General features: G+C 40.6%; 1 protein-coding gene across 1 annotated transcript in view; it reads right to left on the reverse strand.

The window, feature by feature from the left end:
• Nucleotides 1-7273, reverse strand: part of otog (otogelin) — a 231377-nt gene extending 224104 nt beyond the window's left edge. The window contains exon 1 of the mRNA XM_039740451.1: nucleotides 7231-7273. Within this exon, the coding sequence (XP_039596385.1) occupies nucleotides 7231-7269 (39 nt within the window). The 5' untranslated portion in view covers nucleotides 7270-7273. The remainder of the gene's footprint in view (nucleotides 1-7230) is intronic.
• Nucleotides 7274-17286: the final 10013 nt, after the last annotated feature.

Below are 17286 nucleotides of genomic sequence, written 5' to 3' on the forward strand. Positions count from 1 at the left end.
TATATTTTATAAATCATAATGTAGGGGGGGGGGTTAAGGTCATCAATTTGACAGTTTCTGTCTATTACTGTTCCTATATATATATATATATATATATATATATATATATATATATATATATATATATTAGCAGTTGGAGATCCACAAAGGAGGAAATGAATCACGTATCATAAAGTAGTTTTTATTCCTTTATTCCTGAGGTTTCAATCCCAGCCAATACAGGGTCTTCATCAGAGGATAATGCTTAGGACATACAAGAATCAAAGGACAATTTAAATAACAATACCTTACAGGCATGAGGACAGTGGGGACGGTAAGGTTGTTGGGAGTAAAGTCTTGTTTATATATATATATCCATTATCCAACCCGCTATATCCTATGGACGCGGGGGTCTGCAGGGGCCAATCCCAGCCAACACAGGGCGCAAGGCAGGAAACAAACCCCGGGCAGGGCGTCAGCCCACCGCAGGACACACACACACCAGGGACAATTTAGAGTCGCAAATGCACCCAACTGGCATGCCTTAGGACAGTGGGAGGAAACCCACGCAGACACGGGGAGATCATGCAAACTTCACGCAGGGAGAACCCGGGAAGGGAACCTGGGTATCCTAACTGTGTGGCAGCAGCGCTACCCACTGCGCCACCGTGCCGCCCTATATATAGAAATATATATACAGTATATATATATATATATACTTTTGTATTGCATTTTAAACTGACACGAAAATTGTGTGTGCTATATTGAAAACAATCAGTCATCGAGTACGTTTTAAATGATGACACGATCAAATCAGACGCACCACACGCATATGCTCAGCATTCCAGTCTAATGTTGGATCCTTTTTAATTTTGGCACAAATGATCTTCCATACTGCCGCGTGTGCGCATCGTCACTGAAAAGAGGAAGAAGAAGAAGGAGCCGCCATTGAAGAAAGCACAGCAGGTGAGAAGCTGACACTCGAGATTGTCCCTCCAACTCAGAGTTCAACACACACAGAAGTAATTTGTTGACAATAGAAGGCGCTATATGAGTATACAGACAGATAGGAAAGGCTCGGTATGCCCTCATAAAAATAATTCATTGCAGGATCTCAAGTACATCCCAGTTACGTGTTAAAATACCAAGTAAGGGAATCAAACAACTGAAACTCAACATGCATGGAGTTTAAAATCAGTGAGTCCAACTACAGTGGAGCAAATGAAGTGAATGTGACGCCTTTAAGTTACGCCAGTTTGTTTTTAGGACTTTAGGATTTCCACACATTAATCTTGTCGTCTGCTCCTCTGGCCAATCACATCTTTATGAAATGAGACATCCAAGTAACCAATCACATCAGACAACACGCAGGACTTGAAAGATCACATCAGCTTCACTCATCAGAGGCCTGCACCTCCTGTACTGGGCGGGTGCCCCACATTTTCATAACCAGCACGTGACCAGTAATTGTATCCACAGCCTTTGCTTTTTGTTTCCCCCTCAATTTATACAAATGAGTGCAGACCAGTAGCACCTGTGCAAAAAGGGGGCTGCCTTTATTCAAATGAAGTAATTATGCTACAATAGCATTTCATGATAAAAATCCATAAAAGCACTCCATCCAAATGCATTTTCCCCACCAGAAAATCTTGTTAAAAAGATCACCTGATTTGGGGGCACCTGTGCATTTGGCTCAATTACTGCACACCCGTTGTGATGTGATTGGTGATTCTGGGCCAATGAGATTTGTTTGTTTTGTTTAAACATAAAAGGGCTGACTTAATTGTGACAAGCAAGACAATGCATTAGAAACAGAAGCGGGAGGCCTGCAAGAGAACTCAGGTTTAGCCGAAGGAGATTAAAGAAGTCGTGTGGCGTGAACTCAGACTAAGACAGGCAGTGAGGTTAAGGCTCTGGATGTCAAACTCTGAGGCTGTGGGTTCAAATCACTTCACCTGCCTGCACTCCAATTGGAAAAACGACAAAAGGAAATGAAAGCCATCAGATCTCAAATATTGTATGTTGCCTTAAATAAAGATGTCAGATAAATAAGAAATAATGATAAGGCGGAGAGCAGAGCCTCATGTCTGTGGTTCTCTTAATTAAGGAATTCTGTTCATAGTGTTCTTACTAAAATAACAGACATGTGAGAGGCACAACATAATAAATACAGAGAAAGAGAAGTAATATAACAGAAAGATATTTAATTGGAAACAGTCCTTTGTTTAAAATTATAATATAATTACAGGCATAAGAACAGACCCCAGTTTATAACACATACAGTACGTTACACAGTCACAACTGTCAGGCTTTTCTAGTCACACGTACTGTAAACCACTAGAAATGAATTGTCTGTGGTACACCAAACATCATTTGTACTGCAGATCTCCAAATTCAATGATTAATCTGTTCTGAATGAGCTGCTTAAACTGTAATAAAGTATCAGTGGTTATTGTATTTCTATCCATATTTCTTCTTGTTTTAAATAAGGCTATTTTATTTTTTTGTGGAAACAAATTTCAAACCATGAAAATAACTTCAGTGAAAATCATTTCTATAGAGCTTCTCCAACAATAAAGCGCAAGAATTAGCTAAAGATGATAAACTGGTACAATACAGAAAGAAATGATCAGTTGTCCTATTTGATGACAAAAGGGACACTGATCAGTAAGTCTGGGGACAATAAAAAGAAGGGTAGCAATTACAATGTACAAAATCATCACGTGCAAGTCTTTTTTTATTGAAGGCTTAGGCCAGCGTTTCTCAACCTTTAAGTATTTGCTACCCGAGTTTTCATAACAGTTTTGATCGCACCCCCTAATGTTTTTTTTAAAAGGAGCCCACTAATACTAATTTCTTCTTTTTTAATTAATGATATATTATAGATGCATATTTTATTATTCCTACTTAACTTTTATCGACATTTATCTATCTCTATATTTATTTTTCTAGGATCAGAATGTAGTTTAAGTTCATTTGTTTTGGTTTCAATAGATGGATTTTTTCATATTTTCGATTCTTCTTTTCTTTTTTTCACATCTTCACGGCCCCCTTTTTCTTACTTCGCACTTTCCTAGGGGGGCCGCCCCACAGGTTGAGAACCACTGGGTTAGACCGACAGGTAGAAAAGGCCCTATTAGATAGATAGATAGAGTGAAAGGCACTATATAATAGATAGATAGAGTGAAAGGCACTATATAATAGATAGATAGATAGATAGATGAAAGGCACTATATAATAGATAGATAGATAGATAGATAGTGCCTTTCATATCTATCTATCTATCTATCTATCTATCTATCTATCTATCTATCTATCTATCTATCTATCATATAGTGCCATTCATCTATCTATCTATCTATCATATAGTGCCTTTCATCTATCTATCTATCTATCTATCATACAGTGCCATTCATCTATCTATCTATCTATCTCTTAGATAGATAGATAGATATGAGGTGCCATTCATCTATCTATCTATCTATCTATCTCTTAGATAGATAGATAGATATGAGATAGATAGATAGATAGATATGAAAGGCACTATCTATCTATCTATCTATCTATCATATAGTGCCATTCATCTATCTATCTATCTATCATATAGTGCCATTCATCTATCTATCTATCATACAGTGCCATTCATCTATCTATCTATCTATCTATCTATCTCTTAGATAGATAGATAGATATGAGATAGATAGATAGATATGAAATTAAGAGATAGATAGATAGATATGAAAGGCACTATAATAGATAGATAGATAGATAGATAGATAGAAACTAATATATAAGAGATAGATAGATGAAAGGCACTATATGTTAGATAGATAGATAGATAGATAGATAGCGACAAGAAAAGGCCAAGCAGCTCAGTTCTGCTCCAACGAGATGTTAAACGCGTTCTACCGACAAGAGCCTCGCAGCCCTCCGACATTTTCATTTGGATGTCTCAGCAGACCCTGAACACGTTGGTCCCCTCGGTCGCCAAGTCGCATGACATCGGTGACTTCATTTGATTTTTTAGAAGTTCGCCAAATCGCTTGAATCCCCCACTTCTTGTTTCTCGTTTACCCTTTCGTGCTTCTCTCAGTTTGTTTTAAGCCCACCCAGGCAGACCCCTCGCTCGCTTCTCAAACGCTTTGCCGCCTCTTGCTTTGTCCTCCTCTTATCAGTTTAATTCTAACCCAGAAGATGCACTTTTATTATTTGGTGTTTTCTTAATCTTATTTTTTATTCTGTTGCCTCGTTAACATCCAGCAGATATGTGATCCCAAATTTGACACTGCATACAGAATTGATCGTTTAAAGCGACATTTCTATTCACTTTGTGACCAATCTGACGAGGTTTGCCCCGCGTTGATTCGTTTGCACATTCAATGGAACGGAAATGAAAACGCAGACTTGCGGGCTCGAGGACAGCAGGCAAGAAAATGGAAATCAAAACTTTAAGCTCTGAGAACAGGACGCCTAAAATGTAATTAATGAAGCCAAATCTTCTAAACTTTAATGAAAATCTTTGAATTCCGCAGATATCTGGAAAGTCAATCTGAGTTCTCAAATGACGGATTAGTGGAGCGGATGATCACAAAGCCCCGCGGACATGTCGCGCACCTCAGGGTGTTGCTCCTGTGATTTTCTTTCCGACGTTTGAGTAACAAATGCGCCGGCAGCGAAAGGCCAACGAGCAGCTACGAAGTCCGCAACAAAAGAAGCCGAAGCGGCAGTTTTCGTTTATATAGCGCCTTACACGGCGTGAGGGCACACAGAGCGGGGATGTCACGGCAGACGCGTTTTATTTCTTCTAGACACGCGGATGTTTTCTCCTGGCTGCCTTGGTTAATGAAGCGCTCTTATCATGGGGTTAGATATTTGATTTTAAAAATCACGCAGCTAAAGTGTCAGTTTAGAAAAAAAAAAAAAGTTCTAGAAAGTTCTTCTTCCTGAGTCTCCCCGAGTTTGCCCCTCTTTCTGCTCTTTTAAATCTCAACTGAAAATTTTCCTCTTCTAAGAACTTTTCTCTTCTGTGTAATTAAAAAAATACTCTGTATATAAAGCGACCTTGAGTTTGTGTAAGGCGCTCCATAAATGCAACTTATTATTATTATTATTATTATTATTATTTAGTTAATCCCCATTTGTAACGTGCTCCATACACTGAATAGAGGAATGCTATTTTTATGTGTGTATTTTTTTACTTTGATTAACCTCTAGGGGAAATTGTCTTTTCGCATGACCTTTAAGTTTATTTAACTTTAAATTATTCTGTTTGCTGGAATTTCGTCTAGTTGATAAAAATCTTACAGATATGTCTCATTCACACAATTAATCGACGTTTAAACAAAACCATTGTTTTCCTTTAACAAGTGTAATTCTTTGCCCAATAAATAAATACTAATTAGCCCGGGAGAGTGTTGTATTAGGATTACCTCTTTTATGTTACCTTTACTCAAATCCTCCAAACATAAAATTCCAATCTCGCCGACTCCCGGATTTAAAGTAAACATGTTGCACGCACGTGACTCTCCTAATTTTGCCTAAATTGTGGTGTTTTGCATAGAGTCCCGCCCCTTTTGTTGCATTGTGGGCCTTTGTGCGGTTGTATCGCGCCCTCCGGGCATTTCGCAAAGAGATTTGACTTCTGAATGCCGTCGCTGTTGTGTGCTTATGCCAGTGTGGGAGGTATGGTGTTCAAAAAAGAAAATGAACATTACAATTTTAAAATGAAAATGCAATCTCTCTGTCTCTCCTTCATTTTCAAAGTGTACGCGCAGGAATGCTTAATGGAAGTTCATTTATGATCTTTTGTTTAATTCACTGGGACCGTGTTGCGCAGCGCACATCACAAAAGCAATCTGCCAAAATAAATGAATGGTTTTTACTCTTTTTGTTCAGCAACGGTATTTTATAAGTGGCTTTTTAAGTGTTTTTGCACCCCATACTTTCAAAGGTTATTTGATTTACTTTTATGGCTCTACAGAATTTATTTGTGTGTGAATAAAATAATTTCGTCATGTCAAAAATAAAAGATTTTACGTATTTAGTAAACACGGCGCATTATTTACAGCAGAATTTATTTAATTTATGGAAAAACTTGACATAAAAAATAAATAAATAAACGAATCCCCGGATGTTGCATTTACTTAAATTGTAGTAAACTCTACTCAAAATAGTTATAGTCGTATCAGCTCAACTAACTGCCAAATAAGACGTAATTATAAAATGGTGGGCTTACGTGAAATAAAAGGGTGCATCCGCTCACCTTTGAATTAATTAGGGGTTTCTGTTTCTGTTTTCTTTTTTAATTCAGGGTGGCGAATGCTAACAGATCTGTGACACAGCCGGGAGCTCCTGACTTACAAAGGACCCCATAATAACATCAGACTCGGCTTTTCTTTGATCAGTTCGTGTCCCCTGTTGGTGGCCTACCTGACATTTAAGATGTGTGTTTTGTCCACACATCAGGGACCTTCTCAAAGCCCAGCAAGTCTACGGGGGACCACTCGACAGAGGAAGTGAATGACAAAAATCTCGTGAATCTTCAGTGATTCGCTGACCAACACGGTCAACTGCGGGCTTCTCATATTTTTAGTTAGTCGATAAGAAAATGTCGAGTTTTTTTTTTATATATATATATATATATGTAGACCCCCTTAAACAGTTCATTTAATATTGAATGGCGCCATCAGAAAGTTTACTTATCGTCGAAACGCCGTTCATTGCCATTTTCCATTCTTTAAACTGTCCAGGGTTTGTTGCTGCCTTGAACCCAGTGCTGCCTGGAGAGGCTCTGGTCTGCTGAGGCAATAGAATTCGATTATAAGTTTAAACGATAAATAGAAAAGTTAATAAAAGAGCCGTTAGTTAAATCAATAATAAACCTTTCCCCCCCTCGTTTCCCGCTTCAGAACAGGCGGATGCTGAGCTGCTCACCCCCAGCGCTAAAACGACCACATGCAGCTTGGAGCCCCTGAAGCGCCCCGATGTCTTTAACTCCTGCGACAGGACCGTCGAATGAGTTCATTCAGCTGGAAGAGAAGACGCGACTTTAGCGCCCTTATTTGAGACCGTGGCGTGGCTTTTAATTTCACACCCGTGTGTCGGACCCCCCATGCCGGGCTCCCCGAGTTTCTGCGCCTTTCGCGTTGGTTAACTCGTCGGCACACCGCATGGCGCTCCTCCTCTGTATACTTAATGCATTTAACGTCGTCTTTGAGGAAATGTCACAAATCAGTAATTCTGAATTCCTACCTCTTCTCCTGGGGAGCCGGTGTCCCGTTTCTCCAGCATTATACTGCCGCTGTGACTGTGGAGAGAAGAACAAGGCTCGGTTTGTTCTGGGCAGGTAATCCGCACTTTCATTGGTCATGCATGGCACATAAGAGCAGAAACAAAGAAACGGGCCGGCGATGGCACCAAAGGGAGACCCTCTCGCGCGGCACAAATAGGCTGCCTTTTTGTTGCAGTATATTCATTTGAATTATTAGATACACAATGCAAGCCATCAGAACGTATAGAAAGTAAAGTCGTTCTTTTACAGGCAAGTTAATAAAACAGCACTAATAAAACCTGAAGACAATAAATAAGCATAAAGATTACAAGTATAAAAAATGTCTTTCTGTCTTTTATTTGCAGCTAGCGTGCTTTTAAAATCGGATTTCAGATGACTGCGATGCCAGAAAGGTAACAGACAGCAGCCACCGTTTGTTTCAATAAATCCACAAATACCGTGTAAAGCGACGGCATCCGATTCTACTCCCCTCTCTATAGTTCTGTTGTATATAATAATATAAAATGTTACACAGCATATGTATTATTGTTATACTAATATAAAATAAACTTAACAAGAGTAAGCACACAGAATCTGATTAAACACATTCAAACGGAAAGGCAACTATAATCAAGACTCACTTGTGTCGTTCGTTCCCATTCGCCGTTACGACGCTTTCGGCATTCATCGATAAAAAAGCTGAAAAGCAAACCCAAGAAAGTCAAAGACTGTCCGTGGAGTCGCCCACCACTCCGCGCAGCCCCCTTCCTCCCAGTCCGTGGCGGCGCTCGCTCACCTTGATACACCAGGATGCAGCACACCGGTAAAAGCCCCGCTCGTCGTCCGTTATGACTCAGCCGTGAATCCATCCGGACATCAGACGATCCGCAGGCGGCCGCTTCTGGAAACGATTACTTTCAGGTGGCAGGGTGACTCTTCAGTGGCCACAGAGGAGCATTATTCGTCGTCGTCTTCTTCTTCTTCTTCTTCTTCTTCTTCTTCTTCTTCTTTCATGGGGTGGACGCGGACTGTCTGGAGGAGGACTTCACTTCTGACTTCGCATCTTCGTTTCGGCATCCTTGTTCTGTGCAGAGGGCGTGGCCATTAGGCTCATTAGCATAGCGCGCGGGACAAGGGAGGTTTTTATCCAGGTAAGAAAGAAAGAAAGAAAGAAAGAAAGAAAGAAAGACAGCGGAATTTCCATGTATTGGCTTTGCAGAAAGATGCTTTTATCCAAAGTGATTTACAAAGGAAGTCAACTGAAAGGAATAAAAAAAACATTTATCTGGGAACAGGTGTGTCAGGACAAGGGTTCAAAATTGATTACCACTCGAGCTCGAAGCCACACACAAGCGAGTTATAACTGATAGCTTACAACTCCAATATCAGTTAGACAGAAGTTCGCCGAACATGAGGGTTTTTAAAATGTGTCGAGCCAGACGTTCGAGTGCAGGTGGGCAGCTTGTTCCACTAGCGAGGAGCTTCATCTTCAAAACTGCATGGGAATAGAATACGAAAACATACACTGTCTCAAAATATATTGATATATTTAGTCAGTCAGTGTCCATGCAGCCCGCTATATCCTAACGCTGAGTCACGGGGGTCTGCTGGAGCCAATCCCAGCCAACACAGGGCGCAAGGCAGGAAACAAACCCCGGGCAGGGCGATATAGCCCACCGCAGGGCACACTGCCTTGCGCCCTGTGTTGGCTGTGATTGGCTCCAGCAGACCCCCGTGACCCTGCGTTAGGATATAGCGGGTTGGAAAATGACTGATAACTTGGTATATTTAAAGCTTCATTAAACTACATGTAGTTTTAATTAATTGAAATAGATGCAGTGTTTCTTAACAGGTCAGTCACAGTCGCGATTCAGCTCGGGAAAGGCACGATATAAATAAAATGTATTATTATTATTATTATTTCTTCTTGTTCTTTTTCTTTCCGAAGTGGGCTTCCCAGCCTGCCGTGGGTCGCTTCCTTACGGCGTGAATTCTATATACTCTTCATCCGTTATCGAATCCGTTAATGCAGGTCAGTGTCGTCAAGCCAGAGCCAATCTAGACAGCACCGTGTGCAAGGCAGGAGCCATATAAAAAAAAAGTAATACAAAAATAATACATGTCGAGCACAAAAAGATGTCTTTTATTCACGGTTGGCCTACTAGAGTATTTGAAAGAATCTGAGATGCCAGAGACGTGGTAAACTGCGGCTATGCTGTAAAAAAATAATCGGAAAAGGCTGCTAAACGGTTTAAAACGCGGTTTTCTCAACAGAGACATACGCGTACATTCACATTTCAGCGGTGCTTTACTTGTCATTATCAATGAAATGCTTCAATATGTGAGATTGTGCTATGTGTGATCAGCATCGTCTTGAAGTGCCAATTTCACAGAATTCAAAGTGCGCTTAAAGTTAATTTATTTGCATAAGACACGCCTCCTTTGGAGCGCATTGTCCCTTGCGAGCTTCACGCCTTTGGGTTGCGGGAAACAGAACTTCAAAGATGGGCAACGAGGGAACCACGGAAAACTATCGAAATGTACGCGTGCGCAGTGTACATTTATTCCAACGTAACAGTGAATAAATAAGTTTAAATAAATAAAATTAGTTGGAACACAACAGACCCTACTAAAATATTATTATTCGTTTAAGCCAATACGAGTATCCAATGCCTTTCCCAGTTTCGTCTCTGTTTTTAATGTCCACCATTGTTGTGATTGTAAACCGAAATATGATTGGTTTGTTGCAACCTTAGAAAAAATAATTGTCCGATGGTGAGCAATGTCATACGATGTTATGTTCATTTCGACGTTTTCACTTTTAGACGTGTAACTGTTTGCATGTGTAGCTTATTTCGACAAGGCAGAACATCGGCGGTGTTTGTGGTTATGGCCGCTGATTCCTTTCCTTCTCCAGCGGATAATAAGACCTGCTGAGTTCCTCACTGGATCGATTCTATCGAAGTAAACCGATTATTAAAGATGATGAACTTGACGTTGGGCTAAATGGAACAAACTGACATGAAACGTGGGATTACAGGATTGAACGCAGAAAGAGTGGAACAGGGGGAGTTGACAAACACAATTCTGAAATATGTTTAATGTGATGAGTGGAGAATTAATGGAATGTGCTGAGAGAAGGGAACATCCATTCATCCATCCATTATCCAACCCGCTATATCCTAACTACAGGATCACGGGGATCTGCAGGAGTAAATCCCAGCCAACACAGGGCGCAAGGCAGGAAACAAAGCCCGGGCAGGACGCCAGCCCACCGCAGGGTGCACACACACACGCACTCACACGCACACCAGGTCCAATTTAGAATCCCCAATGCACCTCACGTGCATGTCTTTGGACAGCAGCGCTACCCTGCACTGCGCCACCGTGCCGCCCTTGAAGAGAACAGCAAACTCGAAATCACTGCGTTGTCAACGGGGAAGAAGTGCAAAGTCAAAGGAGCACATCAATAAAGTAAACGGGAACCTACCTTGAAATATTAGGTCTTAAGTAACGAGTTTTAGATATGAAGAAGAAGGAGGAAATAAAAAAAAAAAACGTTTAAACGAATCCACGCTTAAATTAAAAAAAAAAAATTCTCCTTGTCCGACCTAACAGCAGCCGCTGCGCCAATCTCGGAGAGTTGGGGGGGGTCGTCAGGAGGGTAAGGGGGTAGGGATTGGGTGAGCCTGCTGACAGGGTCTTCCTTACAAATTAAACGTTATCGGCACCTGAAACTTGCTGTTGTGTCAGGGGTTTGGGGCTCAGTGGCGACCCCTACAGGCCACATCATGAAATAACAAGTTCAATATTCGTACGGTACTGTACTATCTGTGTAACTCAATTATAGTTTTTGCATTGTTTAAATGTTTCGTATGCTTATTCGTTTTTCAGACATTTTATAGATTATATATAATATTTGAAATTCACGACAAAAATGACAAAGTGAGAATTCTTGGACCTTTTTGATTGATAGATATGAGCTTTCACCAAAATAATTAGTACATTAGTACACCAGCTAAAGACTTTTCTATTTAGGAAAGTTTATTAACAAGAATGCTATAATTATTGTTGTTTTTACCTCTGTTTTTACTTTGTTTAAACTTTTTATGTAGCACTTTGAGATTTATGTAAAGTGCCCTATAAATAACATGCATTAGTATGATTATTATGAATATTGATTTTTTCCATCTTTTCTCTTACATAATTCAGTAAACTGTCAAAATCCATGAACTTCAAATACACCTTTAAATGTATCACGGTGTGGAGTTTGCATGTTCTCCTTGTGTCCGTCTGGGTTTCTCCCACAGTATAAAGACATGCAGGTTAGGTGGGCTAAAGTTGATTAAATGGGCACTGATGTGGGTGTGGGTGTTCACCCTGGCATGAACTGGTGCCCTTCATGTCCACGGTCGGTTCCTGCCTGTGCCCAGTGTTTGCTTGGATTCACTCCAGCTTTCCCTCGACCCTGTTCAGGATGAGCGGGTTTTAAAAATGGATGGATGGGTGGGTGGATATTCTCAGTGTACTTTTTACACGTCGCACTCTTGATTTCCACACGGTGTGTTCGTCGCTCAGCTGCAGTCATCGGGTGCGAATGTGGGGCCGCGTTTCTCATTTGGCTTCAGCGAGGGCAGCCTCAGTTCACGTGAATTATGGACGGGGACTTTTCTGGTGAGTTGTGGGGTAGGAAGGCAGCCCACTTCATGCTGTTATGGGGTATGTTATGCTGGGGTCTTCCTGGATTTGTGTTTTAGTATTGAATGCAGAGAATGTATCTGTTCTTGTGTGGTCCCCCCAAGTGCCAGTCTTTCACCAAAAGCATTCAAGTCCCTCTGCAAATGGCCATTGTGTGAACGATCAAGAATGCGCTTTCTCTGCTCGGCCCATATAGTGAAGTTTTTGCCCCACTGGGTTCAAATAAGAATCAGCATTTGGGTGAATTTCATGTCATGTCATTTTCTAACCTGCTTAATCCAGACCAGGGTCAAAAGGGGGTCTGCTGGAGCCAATCCCAGCCAGCAAAGGACACAAGGCAGGAACAAAGGACATGGTGCCAGTCCTCCTCAGGGTGAACACACACACACCAAACACACATGAGGGACAATTTTTATTGTCACCAATTCACTCAACCAGCATGTGTGTGGACAGTGGGAGGAAACCCAAGGAGGCACAGAGAGGACATGCAAATGCCACATATAGGAGGACCAGGACTGTGAACCTCAGTCTGCTTACTGTGAGGCAGCAATGCCACCATGCCACCCATGTGGATGAATAACACACTCTTAACATGTTGGCAGGTTGGTTTTGACTGGCGACAGAAGTTGGAGGTTGTCCTGATGTCATGTCAGGGACCTCGGGGCTGTTGAAAGCAAAGTGTCTTTGTATGCATTGAACGTCACCACCAACATCTTTATGAGTACCAAACCTGATTTTAAATGAATGTCTCTATTTTACTGGTACATCCTCAATTACAACATGCTTAGTACTTTTCATATTTTCTTGTTTTAGAAAATCCAGGAAAAATACATTGTGTTAACTGTACATTTTCCCCGTAAAAAAACTGTGATACAAAAAACAGTTAAAATTTTTCTAACCGCTTAGTCCTGACCGGGGGCGCTGGGGTGGAGCCTCTCCCGGCTAGCGCAGGGTGCAAGGCAGGAACAAACCCTGGACAGGGCACACACGAGCGCGCGCACGCACACTGACACTCCCAGACGCACGCGCACACGCACACACTAGGGTCAATTTAGCGTTGCCACTTCACCTAACACGCACGCCTTTTTACTGTGGGAGGAAACTTGCGAGGCAGCCGCACTAGCACTGCGCCACCGTGCCTCCCCAAAAGTTCAAATAAGGAGTTTAATTGCACATAAACTTACATGTAAGCATTGTTTTAGCAGTCAATATCAATTAACTAATTCAACGTACGGACCTGTTTTAATAATAAGAGTTGATTTGTTTGAAACTAACAATGGTACTGAAGTCTAAATTTACATACAGTTAGCATATTTGCATAAGGGACCGCCCCAATTGCAACAAAGCTGTTAATCCTTCATCATAAAACCCGAAATGTCTGTGAGAAACAAAAAATTAATGAGGACTAGCAAATTAATTTTTCTGTGTGTTCTAAATGTCTTTTTTTTTTAATCTAATAAATAAGAAAGAAAGTTTGTCTGCCCCAATGTTCATCACAACCCACTCTCCAGGGGCCTCATGTATAACGCCGTGCGTAGAACTCGCACTCTAACATGGCGTAAGCACAAAAGCCGAAATGTGTTTAGGCACAGAAAAATCCAGATGCAGGAATCTGTGCGCACTCCAACTTCCACGTCCTTCCGTTACATAAATCCCGGTCAGCGTGAAAACTAACACTCGTGCTCGCGCCTTATGTAACGCCCCAACTCCTCCCAGAATTACGCCTATTTGAATATGCAAATCAATATAAATCGCCCTTAAGCGCAGCCTTCTGTGAAAAGACAATGGGAAAAGCACGGGGAAAATATAAGAATTTCAGCGAATACCAAGTGGAGGCAAAGAAAAACATACAATTTGTTCAAATAAACCGTGGAATAATCAACAAAAGGAAGTTGATCGAGTGACATAGCGTGTTGGAGAAACTTGAAAGCTCACATTCACAAAATCGCACAGTGCCGGAAATAAAAAAGAAGTCACATATCAAAGTCTCCGTGAAAAGAAGAGTTGTAAGCCCACTGTCTGAGTGTCATATGAAAGTTTATTAGGGTACAGAGAAAAAGGCACACGGTGGGAAAAAGCACGAAATGTCAACTTCAATCTCGACATTTCCACTTTAATCACGTAGTTTATTTTGTCATTTAGTAGAACATTATAAACTTCATCTTAAAATCGTTTAATTAACCAGTTTCTCAAATCCCATCGTAATTAAAGTAGCACGTTAAATGATTTGATCTTCTATGTGCTCTGTGTGTGTGAATCACTACTTGTTTCTTAAACTGGCTCTCTTCCTCCAACTGGTCACAGAGTCCATTACATTTGTGATATTACAGCTCTCTGAATAACTAAAATACTGAGATGTATACGTGATGTCATTTTCATGATGATAGGAGCTAAAGCACGTTATTAAACATGTGTTTCATGAGCCTCGTGCTCACCTTAAAATGATATCGTCATCATATGTAAATACGCGCTTTATAAAGTGGCTCAGGTTGTGAGATATTATAACTGTAGTGCAAGTTTACAGTGGGACTACAATATGACAAGCATTATCTTTTGTCGAAATTTGTCGCTGCGTTTTTAGCTGTGTTGTTATTTTCTCTTTCTGTTTTATATTCAATATATATTGGCGTAGCCGTCACTGCAGTCCTTGCTTTTCTTTCCCCAAGTAACCGATCGCCACACAATCAGCTCTGTAATAGACGTTAAGCCATCTGTAAGCTTAGCGCCGATTCTTCAAAACGTTTAAAGAACATTGAAATATCTTCGTAGTACATGTTTAATTATTCTATCCTTAACGACACTCCCAGTGAAGAATATAGATTATTTAAATGAAGTTAAAGTTTTATGTGTATAATTTAACAAACATATTTTGCTGCATTTCACCTTAAAAATGATATCGTCATCATATGTAAATACGCGCTTTATAAAGTGGCTCAGATATTATAACTGTAGTGTAAGTTTACAGTGGGGTGATTGTACTTATAAGTCCTAACAGTTCTACAAGGAGCACTTGATTGAGTGCATTTAAAGTGCTTAGGATGAAACTGTGTCTGAATGACGAGGTCCGTACAGGAAAGGCTTTAAAACGTTTTGCAGTGGCTGAGACAGCGTGTCCTTAAAGCTGTATACCGATAATTCTCTTTCCGATCAGCTGCTGCTGTGATTCCCACTCAGATACAGTGATATAAATACTCTGAGTGGTGCAGTGAGAGAAATATGGAAAAAGATGATCCGCTGTGGCAACTCCTAACGGGAGGAGCTGAAAGAAGAAGAAGAAGAAGAAGTGAGAGTAACAACACTAAAGCAGTTCTGGTATTTGGAATACTATGGCTGTTCCCTGGACCATTATATTGTTACGAGTTAATTACAATCAGATGCATTACACTAATAAACAATATGCGGTTAGTTTCTGTGTATTTATAAAGCCGCGTCATGAAAATAATGAGTAATCACACAAGAACAGTAGCACTGCTTTGACGCTGGGTGCCGCCAGTCTGCAAAACCGAGCGGAGAACTTGCATACGACAAGGTATGAGGTACCGTGGAAAAGTGCGTGGCTTTACGCCAAGTGTAGGTTTTATACATCACGATTTGAACGTGGAAAAGTTCTTACGCAATATTTCTGTGCGTACGCACCGTTTATACATGAGGCCCCTGGAGTCTGGAAGAGTAAATATCCAAAAGCTACAGTTTCGGCGATTAATACAAAATTTTAAATGCCTGAGCACGATTCGCAAAATTAAGGAAACCCCTAAAACTGTAAATTCTAATTAAATTCCGAAAAAAATACATACATATATATATATATATATATATATATATATATATATATATATATATATATATATATATATATATATATATATATATATATTAACGTTATGAGAAAGTCACGTCATCCACACACAATCGAGGCGGAATCGAAAAGGGACGGGACGTTTTCACTCCTCTTATACTGAATACTGACTTCGAATTCAAACGACTTCAGTTTCTATAGGACGCCCTGCCTTTACGATTTTCACAAACAAATTGCAAGGACAAAAACTTCAAGTTACTCGAGTTTACCTCCGAGAAGTGCGCTGTTCACACGGCCAGCCAGACGTCGCCTGCGATCAGAAAAGAACGAACGAATAACGTCGTGTATCATAAGGCGCACTAAATGACTCGTTTCTACTCTAATCTGTAATTCATTAAAATGGCAGTCTGACTATTGAACAACAATTATTGAACAATTATAAATGGAAACTTTCAGTTTTTTTCCAACCCGATCGAGAGCAGGGCATCCCCGCTAATACTGAGTGTAATAAATAAAAAATGACATCCCAGCCCTTTAGCTGAATTGTTGTGATTTGAGTTCATTTCCTATTAAAGATGAAAAAACCGAGGAACCACGCGCTGCTCTCTGCTTCTGACAGATTTTATTTATTTATTTGTTTGTTTGTTTGTTTTTCGCTCAGCTATACTAATGTTAAATTATGGACACGTTTTTTGAAGTTAGCGGTAAAACAGAAACACAATATGGACTCTGATCAAAATCAGAAAGAGGATGAACGCATTTAATGATGAAGGTGTCCATCTGAGTATAACCTCCATTCAAGTTAAAATAATTAAGGTACTGATTCACACTTAATATTTTCAATCTGAACCAATAGAATTCTTTGTATATCTTATTTTGACCTGTATAGCCACGTCCACTCCATCCTGGAAAGTGATCTTCTTTTTTTGGCAGTTGGAAAGCCAGCATGCTGGAAAGTTCGACCGGAAGAAAATACAAAGGTCCCCCACAACCCCAAAGCACATGAACAACCTAAAATAGTATCCATCCATCTTTCAACCCGCTGAATCCGAACACAGGGTCACGAGGGTCTGCTGGAGCCAATCCCAACGAACACAGGGAACAAGGCAGGAAGCAAACCCCGGGCAGGGTGCCCACACACACTCACACTCACACACACGCCCACGGACCGATTTAGAATCGCTAATCCTTCTAACCTGCGTGTCTTTGGACTGTGGGAGGAAACCCACGCAGACACGGGGAGGACATGCAAACTCCACGCAGGGAGGACCCGGGAAGCGAACCTGAGTCTCCTAACTGCGAGGCAGCAGTGCTACCCACTGCGCCACCGTACCACCCCACCTAAAATATTAGGTTAACTTAAATAGGATTTTTATGTTTATTCCCTCCACCATAACTTACTTTGGTACAAACTATTTTTTTTTTTTTTTACTTTGAGATCTGAAACCAAACATTTCAAGCTACAACACCAAATGACGAATCTTAAGTTACTTGAAAGAGAAAATGTACGTTGAATGAACAACGTCAATGTCATTCTTTTTTC

The sequence above is a fragment of the Polypterus senegalus genome, chromosome 1 (assembly GCF_016835505.1).
Source record: "Polypterus senegalus isolate Bchr_013 chromosome 1, ASM1683550v1, whole genome shotgun sequence".
NCBI classification, from domain to species: Eukaryota; Metazoa; Chordata; class Cladistia; order Polypteriformes; family Polypteridae; genus Polypterus; species Polypterus senegalus.